Here is a 16,984-nt window from a genome sequence, read left to right as displayed (position 1 = left end):
CATGAGATTGTGTTTCATAATCTGCTACTGGGCCGGCCCTCTGTCAAATTTTAAAACCCAGTGTGGCCCTTGAGCCAAAAAGTTTGCCCACCCCTGCATTAGAGACTTCTTTCAAAAATATAAAAAAAAAAGCAATGTTTCCAAACTTTTGACCTGTACTGCATATATACAGTAGATCAGAGCAATCTCTTTGTATAAATGTGTGCGATTCAGTGAAAGCACAACCAGTAGGACGTGCAACAGCGCTACTTTAACTTTGAAATGTGCAGCGCTCAAATTTAGATTTATTAATAGAGATCAGCTGATATTGACTTTTTATATAAAACCTGGAAACATGTTTTTTATTCCTTCAGGTTCCATCGTCCTGAGGTCAAGGAGTGTTTGTAAAATGCCTGAAATAAGATTGGTGGCGAACACAAGCTCAAAGCTTTCAAGCTTTTACTGGTCTTGAAAAAGGCGGTTGTTAATCAGTCTAAACGGGACTAGAGAGGCTTTCTGGGAAAATGTGTTTATGATCATGCTATTGATCATCATTCATCAACTATTCTAACTCACACTTTCAGGGAAAATATTTTTTAAATAATAAAGACTGAAAGAATTGTTGCATGAAGCTGGAAGTCATGTGACTGTGACTGAGCTTTTTACTTCTGCTGATTGTATTTAGGCTTCAAGTTGTTCATTTGTGAAGATTATCATGATAAACAAAACATGTAAGAATCATAAACTTTTCTGCAATAATCCAAAAGCCAATTGAAAAAAATCCTATTAGGTTTTTGTCGAGGGATATCAGTGTGATGCGAAATTATGGGTTGGCCTAGAAAATATGTAATCGCTGCCTTCATTATTTGACTCTCTCTATTTAACAGTTCTGTCAATTAAATCATTTTATTTAAAACTTTAATTTCTTAAATTTGTGAAAAATACTATAATAGGATTATAATATCAAGACGTATATACTCTATACACACAAAAGAAGTATACACTCTATATTTACTAAAGATAATATCAAGACGTTAAGGTATAAATCTGTTTATTTAATTTTTTTCATAATTCATTTTAAAATTATTTATTTCTAATGTAGTAAATATGTAAAATAAATATACATTTATTTCAGCATTTATTATGCATGTGTTTTTACGATCTTTAATATATATATATATATATATATATATATATATATATATATATATATATATATATATATATATATATATATATATATATATATATATATATATATATATATATTTAAAGAGGCCATTAGCCACTGTACACCCTAAAATTTTGGCATCAGTCATCACATTTTTTAAAATAAAATGGATCAAATTACCAGTGCACCACTACATAAGACTACTATTTAAAAGTTCTATTTTTGTTGTTATTGTTTTACTCTCTTCTCTAGTTTTAGGCCTAATGATATCTGGTAAAGGTACAGATGAAGCCTTCGGGCTAATTTTGGTGCATTTACATTCATGAATGTTGATTAATGTAAAATCGATTGGTCTCAACTTGGGGACAAGAGAACTGTCAGTCAATAAATGGGTAAACAAAGTAACTTGTGTTACTTATTTGAAAAAGTAACTCAGGTATTTTGTTGTAACTTTTAAAAGTTACTAGTTACTTGGAAAAAGTAATCTGATTACATAACAAGTTACTTGTAATGAGTTACTCCCAACACTGCATAAGACTACTGATCCTTGCTGAAGAGAACCGATCTTGAAGATGCGCTGGCAGTACCTGTGAAGGCGAGAAGGGCAGGATCTTGACCGGAGTGTTCTTCGGGGTCATGGAGTCGTTGGGGTCGGGTGAGAAGGGGATGCGCCGGCGACTGCGACGGCTCAGGATAGACGGAGGTGTCGCTCCGCCGGGTGAGATGGGGATGAGCTCTCCTTTACTGCTCTTGCTGAGCTCCTGTAGAGCGCTTCCCTCCAGACGAAACTGAAGCAGCTCTGGGCTCTGGCTCTCCTCCGGCAGCTCGAAGTCCGACATCGTACACCAGCCCTCCAGATCCTGCTGGGGGAAACCATCATTACGGCTCAGACTACACTCGTTTAGTCCCCGACAGATCTACTCACTGCAGTCACAGTTCCTCCGTTTACATGGAACAAGCACAGTTAGGGCTGTCAAAATGGCTGAAAAACTATTCAAATTTTATACTTAAATACTACTTGTATTTGAATTTAAAAAGCTTTTTGTCTTGTCTACTGAGGCCACAAGAGGGCGCACTGAGCAAAACATTAATGCACTGCAAAACATTGTTCATTCACAGCAATGACATAACATGACTGTCTGTAAAACATAAACGTGCATAACGTTCAGAAATTAGGGATGCACGATATATCTGCCACCATAATCGGTATCGGCCAATAAATGCTCATTTTTAATTTAATCGTTATCGGCCCGATAAGAAAATTTGGCCGATATATTAAAGCCGATAAATAATGGATTACTTCCGGGTGGTTTTGTATTGCCTGAAATATGACTGGAATCACTTCAAAAAGGAAAATGTGCAGTGCAAGTCCGTCATATAGACTACATAAAATTATATTGAGAACATCATTATAATTGTGTGCTTGGGACATGGCGTGAATTTTGTTTTTATATAATCAGAAAAAAATATATACAGTTTGGATTTAGATTTATTTGCCAATATATCGGTTATTGGTTTCAAGAATTATCTGTTATTGGAATCGGCCAAAATTTTCATATCGGTGCATCCCTATCATAAATCAAATACAGTTTTGTAAATTGCATAAACGATTATGGACAAAACAGCATCATGTATTTATGCATTCTTCCTGTGTTTTTATTTTTCTGATACTAATCGACTAATAAAACGTTGGTCGGCCAAACCTCTTCTAGCCGGCTAACGGTTAGTAAAGGTTTTGTTTGAAAAACTAAATTCAAATTTTATACTTAAATACTACTTATATTAAAATTTGAATTTAAAAGGCACAATTTAAAGGTTGTCTAAGCGATGTCAGGCCAAAACATTTTTTGTCACATACAGCAAACATCTCCTCACTATCCGCTAGCTGCCTGTCCCCTGAACACACTGTAAAAAAACGCGGTCTCTGTAGACACCACAGGCTCCACAAACGGCAACAAAAACAAACTGTGCTCACCCGCACCCCGAAACATAACAAACAGAGCTCCAGCCAATAACCGACAAGAAGTATTGGAGGGTGGGGTTTGCGCGTTTGCGGGGTTAGTGCGCGTGCACATGAGTTGGGTGTGTGGAGGAGAGAGATGAAGAGGGAAGTTTGAATTATGGCCGACACACGACCAAATAGACGACGTTCCGATGAACAGAACAACTTGCAAGAGGGACAAGGATAAGGAACGCGCGAAGTCCCGAATTTACATCGGAAAAACCTTTGAAATGTGGCGAGACCTCCGCCGGCAGAAGGGATTAGCTAGCAGCTACTATCCGACATTCAGTTGCTCTGTTTTTGCAGAACAGGTAAATCCACTTTTCTTTCTAAACTGACGTTCATGTTCGCCAAACCAACACAAGGATGTAATTAGCTAGATTTATGCAGTCAGCGTTAACTTTGGTGAATACAACATGTATGTTTCTAGCAGCGATCAATCTCTATTGTAAATGATCAAGCAAATTCACAGTAGGGCGACAATTTATGTAAGTTAAGGGTTGTTTTCACCCACGGTTTGTCGTGAATTTGAATGTTCATTTATAGGCTATTGACGACTTTGACTAAATTGGTTTACAACGCCGCCGTTGTTTATGCTCACTGGGAAACGCGAAGCTAAACGTTATCTTGCTATCATTGCGTCCGTGTATGGGAGCTATTTATAACCTCAGGTGGCAAAACGATTTTAAGATAATTTTTCTCTTTTTCTGCATTCTGTTCTGCAATATATAAAAGCATTTATCTAACTTGGCGACATTACACATTGAATGAAGTATCAGTAAAACTTAACTTTGTAGTGACTATTTTGACTTTCCTTTATGCCGGAAGGGAGGGGAGGAGGGAGGAGACGGGATGAGGAGGAGGGAGGGTCTAGCCAGCCTCCGTTTTGTTTGACAATAATTCGAATGTCAACAAGAAGAAACGTCTCCCGGGATCGCTTAGACAACCTTTAAGCTTTTTGGCTTGTCTCCTAAGGCCACAAGAGCAAAACAATATTGTAAATAATATTGTAAATTGCAGACACAATTATTAACAAAACAGCATCATGCATTTATGCATTCAACTGGGTAGACTAACAAAAACATTAAAGCGCAACAAGGACATCATCGTGCGCCTGACGCACACCTAAAACTCAAATGCCTAGTTATTGCATTTGCACGTGGATTTTTATTTTAAATTCGACAAATATTGTAATTTTTATTTGACAGCCCTAACGCATGTTTGTGAAAAAATAAGGTCATTGATGCCTTATTTTCAGGGTTGGGGAGTTTCCTCTGACCCAGTCATAACACTTTGTCTCTCAGATCTTTATTCCTGCCCGTTTCTCCCGCATCCGACACGTTGATTACCCCTATCCATCTAATCTACCCAGATCTTAATATGTGGCCATGTTAGGAGATGATCAGTGATATCGCGTCACCTGTAAGGGCTCATAATGTTTTGACTGATAAACTGATATGTTGTTTTCAGTGTTTCACTCACCCCGTCCATCAGCTCCATCACCTCCTTCAGGGTCGGAGCGGCTGATGGAGAGAGGAACCCAGAGCTGTCCATCACCCAGGTGGACACGTTCGAGTCTCCAGCTTCACTTTTGGGGGTTGTGGGAGCTTTCGGTGTCTTGGGAGAGGCAGTTTTCTGTGGAGCAGTGGTGGCCTTCTCATGTGCGTCAGGATCCTGTACATTAACAAGTGTGTAAGTCATAATCTAATTTTAGTGAGTCGAAAATGAAAAAACTTATAATGATGCACTGAGAATTGTGCTAAAAATTCCTAGGTGTAGTAGTGCCAGTGAAATGTTTGTGTTTAACAATGTGCCCACTTTTAACGCTGTTTTAAGAAATCTTATGTATATATTCATGTGCAGACTGACAGGGTCTAAGAATATGATCATTGTGTCCATAGCTGATGTTTCTAAGAGTGACACAAGGTACACATCTTGCTTTTGGAAACATTGGACCCGAAGCCTGTATATGTTTTAATGATGCCTCATCTGCATCATTCTTAAATGTTTTGTATTGTTTTATATTTATGTATATATCTGTACTGTGTTGTCTCTATGGACCTCTGTGTCTTGAATAAAAGTTGATTGAATCTGTTAAATGAAGGCTCAGTCATTTTTATAAACAGAACCACTTCTTAACAGGATATGCGAACCAGGCCTACAACTGATTTAATTACTATAATATAATTTTTTTTTCTTAATTAAAATCAGAACGTTTCATGTTTATACCTGCTTTAAGACTTGGCCTGGTAGTCCCTCACTGGGTCCGTCATAGCAAATCTCCACCTACAAAACACAAATCATCAGCGTTAATCTGAAAACATTATCAACTGCTTATAATCCGCACTCAAAAACACGGCTGAAAGTAAGGGCCTTATGAAATCCATTTTATTTTTTCCGAATTATTATTTATTTATTTTACAAATAAAATTTAAAACTCCTTTAAAAAAAATTTGGTTTTTGGACTCCCACTTGAATAGTAAATAACATTTTAGTAATCAAAAAGCATGTCAAATTAATTGAAATCATGAAGCATACAAACAATAATTTATTAAAATGTTATCAAATTAAATGGTTTAGGGCACTATGAAATTTATTTTTTTTCCCTCAAATTCCATTTTATTTATTTTTTTACCAAATTCTGTGTTTTCTGATTTAAGTTTTCTGGATTCCATTTGAATGGTTTAATTACATTTTAATAATCAATGATTTAACAATCAATTATATATATATATATATATATATATATATATATATATATATATACACACACACACACACACACACACACACACACACACACAGTACCTGCTGTTGCCCGGTCTCCTCAGACGCCGGCTCTTCTCCTTCTGTCTGCTGGAGAGCCTGAAGCGTGGTGTCCACACCGGTGTAATACCCCGTCTCTACCTTACGCTTGATGGTGGAGTTCCAGTGGTTCTTCACAGCATTGTCTGTTCTGGAAGAAAAAACACACAAAGATCTCTTCAATTTCACATATAGCAGACATCTATCAACTCCCAAACCTCGCATAATCAGCCTTTTAGAATAACTGCTTAAACATCCAACTTCAGACCGGGGAGTAAACACAAGAATAACTTTTTAATAATGTAAATAATATTTCAAGATGAACACTTACTGGACTGAAGCAAACTAGTCTTACTGGATTATCCATGTTCATGTTCACATTTGAACATGAAAAATTATGTGTGAGTCTCAAATATGATCATCAGGCTTTTTGAGGAAGTTTATTTGTTCATCTCTTAATCATCATTGCATCATGTTTTAAAACTACAGAGCTTTGATAGGAAAATTATATTTAAATGCTTTGTTTTATGAAGACATTATTGGCAGTTATAGAGTGACGACTGATATTAATATGCAGTTTATGTTAGTCTGTTATAAAGATATCATTGATTTACATTACAATAATCTGTTTCATCTCACCTTTTGTCAATATAAATATCAGCATCTGCACAAATTGCATATTTTTGCTCAGTTTGGGCCTCTGAAGGGGAATATGTTTCCCCTCATATTCCCACTATATCAATCAGACTATATGAGCCATAAAAGCCTGACGATTAAAAAGAAAAAGCCTAAAGATGATCAAATATGATACTCAAACACACACAAACTGTTCCTTTTAAAACAATTAGTTTTTCCAGCCCATTTTTTCTATTAGAATATTATTTCATGAACTATTATTATTATTACTTCATTAAATTAGTTAATATATTATAGTCAAGTCACCTTTATTTATATAGCGCTTTTACAATACAGATCGTTTCAAAGCAGCTTTACAGAGATAACAGGAAAATAATGCAACAAAGTTTGCTTCCAGAAGAAAATAGCGTCACAGTCCAGCTTAAGTAAGTTCAGTGATGGCTCATTTTTGTTGTAAAAAAGTTTAGATATTTAGCCGCTCTGGAGAAAACCGTGATGTCATCGTCCAGCTCAGTTCAGTTCTTGTATAATAGTGTCAATGCAGGAAGATCAATAATATTGTTCAATATTAAATTAAATGTTATTTAAGGTCCCCAACTAAACAAGCCAAGCCAATGGCAACAAAGGTGGAAAAAGGTGACAGTGTATAGAGTATATACTTCTTTAGTGAGTATAGAGTATATACTTCTTTAGTGAGTATAGAGTATATACTTCTTTAGTGAGTATAGAGTATATACTTCTTTAGTGAGTATAGAGTATATACTTCTTTAGTGAGTATTGCGTATATACTTCTTTAGTGAGTATAGAGCATATACTTTAGTGTGTATAGAGTATATACTTCTTTAGTGAGTATAGAGTATATACTTCTTTAGTGAGTATAGAGTATATACTTCTTTAGTGAGTATTGCGTATATACTTCTTTAGTGAGTATAGAGCATATACTTTAGTGTATAGAGTATATACTTCTTTAGTGTGTATAGTGTATATACTTCTTTAGTGTGTATAGTGTATATACTTCTTTAGTGAGTATAGAGTATATACTTCTTTAGTGTGTATAGAGTATTGCGTATATACTTCTTTAGTGAGTATAGAGCATATACTTTAGCAGTGTTTCCCCTACCATTATATAAGGGGGGCGCCCCGCCCTCCTAACGGCTCCCCCCGCCCCCCTTGGAGGTCAAGTAAATTTGATTTGATTTTCTTTATAGCGCCAGATTACAATGTTATTAAAAAAAAAAAAAAAAAAAAAAAAAAAAAATGGCCCTTAAGTAATATGTTATTTATCTTATTTCCACGATGGCATGTCTTTTCTGTCTGTGTTTGCGCGTTTACAATTATCCCAATGAGTGCGCACGTGCGCACACTCACACACAAACAAACACTTGCGTCACATACAGTTGAGCACTAGCGGACAGAGCGCGCGGCGGGAAATATGTCGCTGAACTGAAGATGGCAACACTCGCTCTACTGCGAGTAGCAGCCGGAGTAGCTCTCCTGCTCCAAGTCTAACGCCCGTTTCACATATATTTCGTTTGCGGTGAGTATTTTTTCCGTACGGAGCTTTCACACTGCACGCGGATGCAGTCCGTTGACGATCCGTTCCAGTTGCGGTGCGTATACAGCAGTGCAGAGATCGTTTCTGCAGCGAGTCTATTTCTGCTGTGCTGCAAACGCTGAATTAAAGTGACAGCGCATGTTTCGTGATCAAAATGAACACCGATTGACCTGAAAATGTAGTAATTTCACCATAAGTGCGATTAATTAAATAAAATGTAGTAATCTCACCATAAATTTATTTAATTACTACTTTTTTCACTTTAAGACTGAGTTAAAGCAAGGAAAACTACAATTTACCTCAACAAGGCGACATAATGAACAACACTCGTCTTATTCGTGGAGGTGGAAAAACAAGTTCTTTGTGACATGCACGATTTATTGTATTAAAATTTAAATACAAAAGATTTTAATATAAGTACATAGTTAAATATTTTACCACTTGCTTGAGCAACTTAATATATAATTATATAGAAGTAATGCATTGAATAATACATTGTTTAAATTGTGTTTACGTGAACGCGCGTTCACAGCAGTGGTGCGTCTGACAGGATTATTCTCGCCAATAAATGCATCATAGAAATAAAAACTTCTCATAAAAAAAGCCCATTTAAAATTTGTTTGTCATATAAATGTATTAACTAACATTAACGAACAATGAATGACCAATATATTTGTTAGTATTTATAAATCTTTTTTTAGTTGTTAGTTAAAAAATAAAACTATTTAAGCTCTGGTCCATTAATATTAACAAATACTTCTATAAATTTAACAAAGGTTATTTGCAAAAGTCAATTTTAAAAAGATTTGAACTTTTACAAACCATTACCCTCTCAGACAACCAATTTATGTGACAGGTAGATAGATAGATAGATTAGATAGATAGATAGATAGAGTGTCTGTGTCAATTTTCCCCAAACAACCCCCCCCCCCCCCCCCAAACCTGTAAACCTAGGGGAAACACTGTTTAGTGTATAGAGTATATACTTTAGTGTGTATAAAGCAGGGGTGGGCAAACTACGGCCCGCAGGCCACATGCGGCCCGTTAGGCTGTTTAATCCGGCCCGTCGAGTATTTAAAAAAATTGTATTAAGATCGCCTTAATTTTGCCTTTTTTCTTGCAATACTTTGCGTTATATATATATATTGCGTTGCATATATTTGACAATCAGAATATCAGATATTTCATGCCATAGCTAACAAATGTAAAAAAGGAAAAATGACATAAAAGCAGATCATCATTCATTCAGCGCTGTTGTGGCTGCGGTGTGTGTGTCACGTAACAAGCAATGACGCGTCACCATGGAAACCAAACAGACAGAAACCAGAAAATGTCTCTGCAGAAACTTAAGCGCATAGACTTGTTGCACGTTAATGTTTTTTCCTTTTTTGGAAACTCAATGAGAAAAAAAAATGTTTGGTAACCGCTTGCACACCTTAGTTTTTCCTTTGATTTGTCTGCTATTTAGTTTCTTTGCTCCTCTGGATTTGTGGATGTATCCTGCCCGATTCCGTTTACCGACCTTTATCGTCCGGCTTTCGACTACGCTCCCCTGTCTGCCATGTACAGAACCCGTTTTTTTTTTCATTAAATATTCTGATCTGCCTTTGCCTTTTATGTTTAATTTTATTATTCTTAAAATAAATTTGTATATTTGTTTATTTCCACAAATGTATGACTTTTGGAAGTGCAAATTGCCATTCAGTTTTAATAAAGTTGAATTAACGTAACCTGTAATTTTTACTCTTCTAAGTGTACACTTGCATATGTTTTGTTTCTAATTTACTGTTAGGCCATTAAATAATAATAAGGATAGCTACACAATATTTAAAAAGTATAGGCTATAATTATCTAACATCTTTAAAAATTAACATCAAAACATAACATACTAAATGGGGGATATCTAGCATAAAAAATGTATTGTCAGAATGTCATCTCTCAGTTGTTGAATTTCGCACAGACATTGCCACAACGTTGTCTGTTTGCTGAGCCCGATCTTATGAAAGTGCGAATACCACGAATTGTATTTGTAGTGCATAATATGTTTTCACGTGCATATGATATGCACTTTATGGCGTGTAATAGGCACGCACTCCACACCCCTAATCCTAACCAAGGGGTTTACAGTGTGTAGCATGCACGCAGAAAAAAAAACAAAAAAAAAAAAAAAACTTTTTGGCATATAAATGGCACAAGAAATAAAATTTGTGGTATAGATACGCACTTTCATGAGATTGTGCTTCATAATCTGCTACTGGGCCGGCCCTCTGTCAAATTTTTTAAACCCAGTGTGGCCCTTGAGCCAAAAAGTTTGCCCACCCCTGGTATAGAGTATATACTTTAGTGAGTATAGAGTATATACTTCTTTAGTGAGTATAGAGTATATACTTTAGTGTGTATAGAGTATATACTTTAGTGTGTATAGAGTATATACTTTAGTGTGTATAGAGTATATACTTCTTTAGTGAGTATAGAGTATATACTTTAGTGTGTATAGAGTATAGAGTATATACTTTAGTGTGTATAGAGTATATACTTTAGTGTGTATAGAGTATATACTTCTTTAGTGAGTATAGAGTATATACTTTAGTGTGTATAGAGTATAGAGTATATACTTTAGTGTGTATAGAGTATATACTTTAGTGTGTATAGAGTATAGAGTATATACTTTAGTGTGTATAGAGTATATACTTTAGTGTGTATAGAGTATAGAGTATATACTTCTTTAGTGAGTATAGAGTATATACTTTAGTGTGTATAGAGTATAGAGTATATACTTCTTTAGTGAGTATAGAGTATATACTTTAGTGTGTATAGAGTATAGAGTATATACTTTAGTGTGTATAGAGTATATACTTTAGTGTGTATAGAGTATATACTTCTTTAGTGAGTATAGAGTATATACTTTAGTGTGTATAGAGTATAGAGTATATACTTTAGTGTGTATAGAGTATATACTTTAGTGTGTATAGAGCAGCCTTTCTCAAACTTTTTTCAGTCAGGGCACCTTTCAAAAGTGCATAAAATCTCAAGGCACCCCAGTGTAAAATATAATTTAAAAACACTGCATAACCCAAATGCAAATGCAAATTTTTATATATATATATTTATCTAAAATTAATTGACAATTTTATTAATCCGTTCATAATATGCGTAGATTACGCGGGGGACGTGTCCCCCCGACTTTTTATAAAATGTAAATTCGTCCCCCGCACTTTTTCATAGGGCAAGTGTGTCCACGACAAGCTGAGGTTTTCGCGGGTGTGTATAGCCTACATCGAGATTTAAAATCCAAAGAGTTAAGGATAGTCTATCTACATACGTGACTTTCACGTTTCCATGGTAATCAGTCACTCGCGCATCACGACACGCCTATCCGCGCCCAATCCATTTTTTTCATAGAGGTCATCGCAATGAGTTCAAAACGGCAAAAAAAAAAAAAACTCTTCACTCCTTTTTCACGAAAAAGTCAAGCACTGTAAGTAAGTTGTCATGTGGTATCCGAATTGGGTTGCACAATGAAGAATAAACTGTCTATTTGCCAAAGCTCTTCAAATTAGAATAAACATGGTAATTGTTAATGCTGAATTAGTATTTTCATGCATTAACAGCCTGCTTGAATCAGGCAGCGTTGTAACGTGTACATGACAAACTTTAAGTTCTCTTGAAAAAGCCTAACCAGAAAGTTTGAAGTAGTTTTAATAGCTTGAAGTTTGAAGGTTTTCAATTGGAAAGTTTTAGTTTAGTAAGACAGACAGATAGATAGATAGATAGATAGATAATAAATAGTATTATATTAATAATATTAATAATAAATAGGGAATCACAGATAGCCTAATGCAAGGATGATTCTGATTTAATTTAATTTAATGTTAAGTGGTGATCGATTGCCTGTAGTTGATAATACACTGACGGTAACAAAGTTTCGCTGTTTTAGTTTAAAATGAAAGATGGAGCATAGGCTACATTTATTAAAATTAAGGAAAAAAATGCCCTTTATAAGGTAAAAAATGTATTCTGATAAGAGTGTTTTCCAACAGTGATGTAATAAAATATTGACAATTTAAGTTTGAAGGGAGCCTCTGTTTAGTCTATAGGAAATGTAATTTTGCCAAAAGAAGAACTTTTATTTTAAATAAATGTTATTTTTAAAGCAGCCTACTTCAGTGTGACATTTTACCATATTATCATGCTTAACACTGAGAATTTGAATAATTGTAATTGTGATGATAAATATCATAGGTTTGGGCGGATGGCGGGTGGATTTTTTATTTTTAACAGCAGATTCGGGTGACTCAAAGTGCACCAGATTAATGAATTTATCTTTAAAATGTAAAAAATTTCTTCCGGGGGGGCATGCCCCCGTACCCCCCTAGAGGTACCGAGCTCCACCCACAAAGACAGTAGGCTATATAATGGTCTATGAAAAATACAAATTTTATTATCTTTTTATTAAAATACATGATCAGGGTTTTACCACCTCCGCCTAGTTTGGAGCCAGGAAAAACCCTGCATGTGCGATATAAAGTACTGAACATCTTTCTTTCTTTCGTTCTTTCTGTTTTATTGCTTTAAAAATAAATAGCATATTAAGCCAATTAAGCAAAAACCGGTCAACAAAAGTCTGAAAAAAAAACTGGTATTACACTTGACATTCTGTCCCCCTCACTTTTGAAATGATGGCTACGCCCCTGTGTTTAACCCTTTCACACGTAAATTTAATATATTCTGGCTGACCCCCCCAGTGTGAGTTTTTCAAGGGGACCGTTATTTAGAATGTGTCACTTTATGGTTTCCATGGTGACGCGTCATTGCTTGTCACGTGACACACCGCAGCAACAACAGAGATGAATGAATTATGATCTGCTTTTATGTCATTTTTACTTTTTTATTCAAAATATTCACAAATTTGTTAGATATGGCATGAAATATCTGATATTCCGATTGTCAAATATATGCAAGTGGAAGTGTTTTGTTTTTTGAACACCATTATAACGATCGCGTTAGTTGAGCTGTATGCGCGATGGGCGCCGCCATGTTAGTTTGTGCCGCAGACGCAGTTCAGAGAATGGGGTCTGTTGGATTTACAACAAGTGAATTCATCCACTTCTCCCGAAGTACATGAAAGTAAGTGGCAGGTGAACTGGGAGAAGAATAGAGTAAATTTTAAAGTTACTTACACAATGTGTATCTGATGAATAAAACTAATTATAATATAAATTATTATTATTGCCTCTTCCTTTGACATCAGTGTGTATTTTACAAACTCTAAATGTATTGTTTTTTAGTAATTATGTCTGAAACCTAAAACAAACATTATGTGGATGAAAACACTGAAAAGTTGTGATATATGACAGCTGAGCGCGCCTGTCTCTGGCTCAGCTCCAGCCAACGCGCGAAAGCACATTTGAATTTAGCAGTTGATCACGTCATGCACTGACCGTTCTAATCACACCGGTGCTCCAGGGACCAGCCTAGACTGATCGTACGTGCGAAAGGGTTAAAAGAAGAAGAATGTATTTATGTAAATTCAAATATATTTATATATGAAATGTCAGATTTTTTTTTTTTAGCCTACGTAATTTTTTGGCGGCACCCCTGACACAGTCAGGAGGCACCCCAGTGTGCCGCAGCACCCACTTTGAGAAAGGCTGGTATAGAGTATATACTTCTTTAGTGAGTATAGAGTATATACTTTAGTGAGTATAGAGTATATACTTTAGTGAGTAAAGAGTATATACTTTAGTGAGTATAGAGTATATACTTCTTTAGTGAGTATAGAGCATATGCTTTAGTGTGTATAGAGTATATACTTTAGTGAGTATAGAGTATATACTTCTTTAGTGAGTATAGAGTATATACTTTAGTGTGTATAGAGTATTGCGTATATACTTTAGTGAGTAAAGAGTATATACTTTAGTGTGTATAGAGTATATACTTCTTTAGTGAGTATAGAGTATATACTTCTTTAGTGTGTATAGAGTATACACTTTAGTGTGTATAGAGTATATACTTCTTTAGTGAGTATAGAGTATATACTTCTTTAGTGTGTATAGAGCATATACTTTAGTGAGTATAGAGTATATACTTCTTTAGTGAGTATAGAGTATACACTTTAGTGAGTATAGAGTATATACTTCTTTAGTGAGTATAGAGTATATACTTCTTTAGTGAGTAGAGTAGGGGTGGTTAATCTGTCTGATTTCCCGATTCGATTCGATTACGATTATTGAAGTCCCGATTCGATTACAGTCGATTTTCGATTATTAACGATTTTCGATTAGCGATTATTGATTTTCCAGTTCACAACAGTAAACAAAAATACACTAAGTGATTGCAGTATTAAAAAAAGTCAGCTGCTGAATTACTTAACTCTTTTATTGAGTAACAACTCAAAGCACTTTCTGTGTCGTGTAGTTATAACTTCAGAATTATTTGTATGTAGCTTATGTTCTGTAGAACACAGAAATGAATACATCACATTGTGTTGTGACTCATCAAGTTGAACCAAACTAGCTTTTAATACAATGTTGGTATGAGCCACCACAGTATTTTACAAATATAAAAAATAACACAAAGTGAAAATAAAGTGGCATTTTGGCGTTAATATTGAAACGACAGTTACCATGGTGAATACACAATACTAACAAGAACTGTTAATGAAACATGGAAACTGCTCCTGGTGAATAGAATGAAAATCATGCCTGCATGCAAATCCTTCTCAGCTAACACACGACGTACCAGTAACGTGATTTATTGGTATTTTACTTTTATTTCATGACTTACTAATTTACAACGTAACAACGTTGCATGCTCGTAGTTTCCTTTGCACTTTGCACTATACAGTGAAGCGATACACGGCGCGCCCCTCCGCATTTGCGCGTGCAATTGAAGAGTGTGCGCTACGAGTACAGTATAACGGCTGACAGGACAGGAACGTCCGTTTTTCTGAGGTGAAATACTTTTTATTTCAGCGTACACATACGTCACTGCCTGGTAGTTCCTATACTGTGCTGGGTTTTCTGAAGTAGTTGTGATTCGCCTCTCATAACATAACATGCTCTAAATGCACGCAGAGTGGATTTTTTTTTTATTTTTTTTTTAATAAAAAATCGATTTTTGAAAATTTGATAATCGATTCATACTCGTCCATAACATACTCGCGATTAATCAATAATCGATTTTTTTCACCACCCCTAGAGTAGAGTATAGAATGTTTTAGTGAAAGTTTTGTTTTCTGAATGTAGTAAGGTATAGATTGATGTTGTCTGTGTGCGAGGACTGAATATGGTTGATATTACTATAACAAATCTATTTTCCTGAGAAGGATTAATAAAGTAATCATCTATCTCAGGTCGAGTTTGACAGGGTTAAAAGCCTGTTTATGGAGGCTATTATGAAAGTAGATTGTTTCGCAGATCTCACCGTCCAGGCAGCAGTTTGGCGATCTCGGCCCAGCGGTTTCCCAGCATGCAGTGCGCCTTGTAGATGATGAGGTCCTCGTCCGGGGTCCAGGAGGACTTCTTGACGTCAGGGTTGAGGTGGTTGTGCCAGCGTTCCCGGCACTGCTTCCCCAGACGCCCCTTCAGGTGCTTCGCCACCATCGCCCACTGCTTGTTCCCGTACTTTTTCACCAGCTCAATCACCTGAACACACAACACATTCAAGCAAGGCTTCACACACACTTCTACGGCTACTCTGATGGTTCAGGATTACTGGTTAAGGAATTACTGTGCGGATTTTAATTTGTATGACAAGCAGTGATCTATAAAGTGAGTCTATTATGGTTTTTGGGAAATCATTTCTCATGTGGTGTGTAATAGAGCAGTTTGTGAATGTCAAAGATCTGCAAAGTTTCACAGATCAGAGTGCAGATAAATAGTTTTTGTCTCCTGATGCCTGGTTGAGATTACACGATTTTGGCATGATCCTTTTGACGTGGGGTGTCGTGGGGATTCGTAAACGACAACGGGACGCAAGATTCGATGGTTTCATCTTGTATAGTGTGTCATAAATGGACGACAACCGACATCACGTCTGCGATGCTTCACAACATCACCATAAAAAGACTAGCATGTTTCATTTTTTTTCTGGTCCTCCACGACGGGTTCTGTCAAGAGTGAGTGAGTGTGTGTGTGTGTGTGTGTGTGTGTGTGTGTGTGTGTGTGTGCGCGCATGTATGTATGTGTGTGAGTGAGTGAGTGAGTGAGTGAGTGAAAGTGAGTGAGTGTGTTTTTGTGTGCGAGTGAACGAGAGTGAGTGTGCGTGTGAGTGAGAGTGTGAGCGAGTAAAGTGAGTGAGTGAGTGTGTGTGTGTGTGTGTGTGCGAGTGAACGAGAGTGAGTGTGCGTGTGAGTGAGAGTGTGAGCGAGTAAAGTGAGTGAGTGAGTGTGTGTGTGTGTGTGCGAGTGAACGAGAGTGAGTGTGCGTGTGAGTGAGAGTGTGAGCGAGTAAAGTGAGTGAGTGAGTGAGTGTGTGTGCGCAAGTGAGTGTGTGTGCGTGAGTGCGTGTATGTGTGTGTGCTAGTGAGTGTGCATCTATGTGTGAGTGAGTGAGTGAGTGAGTGAGTGTGTGTGTGTGTTTTTGTGTGCGAGTGAACGAGAGTGAGTGTGTGTGAGTGAGAGTGTGAGCGAGTAAATTTGAGTCAGTGAGTGTGTGTGTGTGTGTGCGCAAGTGAGTGTGTGTGCGCGAGTGTGTGTATGTGTGTGTGCTAGTGAGTGTGCATCTATGTGTGAGTGAGTGAGTGAGTGTGTGTGTTTTTGTGTGCGAGTGAACGAGAGTGAGTGTGTGTGAGTGAGAGTGTGAGCGAGTAAATTTGAGTGAGTGTGTGTGTGTGT

The 16,984-nt window shown here is 36.4% G+C and overlaps 1 protein-coding gene across 1 annotated transcript in view; it reads right to left on the bottom strand.

Moving 5' to 3' along the window:
* mybl2b (v-myb avian myeloblastosis viral oncogene homolog-like 2b) overlaps nucleotides 1–16,984 on the bottom strand; it is a 30,553-nt gene that overhangs the window by 8,328 nt on the left and 5,241 nt on the right. Inside the window, exons 5-9 of the mRNA XM_081357773.1 lie at nucleotides 15,574–15,794; nucleotides 5,961–6,108; nucleotides 5,382–5,438; nucleotides 4,635–4,826; nucleotides 1,738–2,010 (exon numbers count right to left, since the gene is read on the bottom strand). Coding sequence (XP_081213899.1) covers nucleotides 1,738–2,010; nucleotides 4,635–4,826; nucleotides 5,382–5,438; nucleotides 5,961–6,108; nucleotides 15,574–15,794 — 891 coding nt within the window. The remainder of the gene's footprint in view (nucleotides 1–1,737; nucleotides 2,011–4,634; nucleotides 4,827–5,381; nucleotides 5,439–5,960; nucleotides 6,109–15,573; nucleotides 15,795–16,984) is intronic.

This window comes from Scardinius erythrophthalmus, assembly GCF_964197995.2.
Source record: "Scardinius erythrophthalmus genome assembly, chromosome: 25".
NCBI classification, from domain to species: Eukaryota; Metazoa; Chordata; class Actinopteri; order Cypriniformes; family Leuciscidae; genus Scardinius; species Scardinius erythrophthalmus.
Note: the sequence above shows the minus strand (reverse complement) of the source record. Positions and strands in the feature narration are given on the sequence as shown.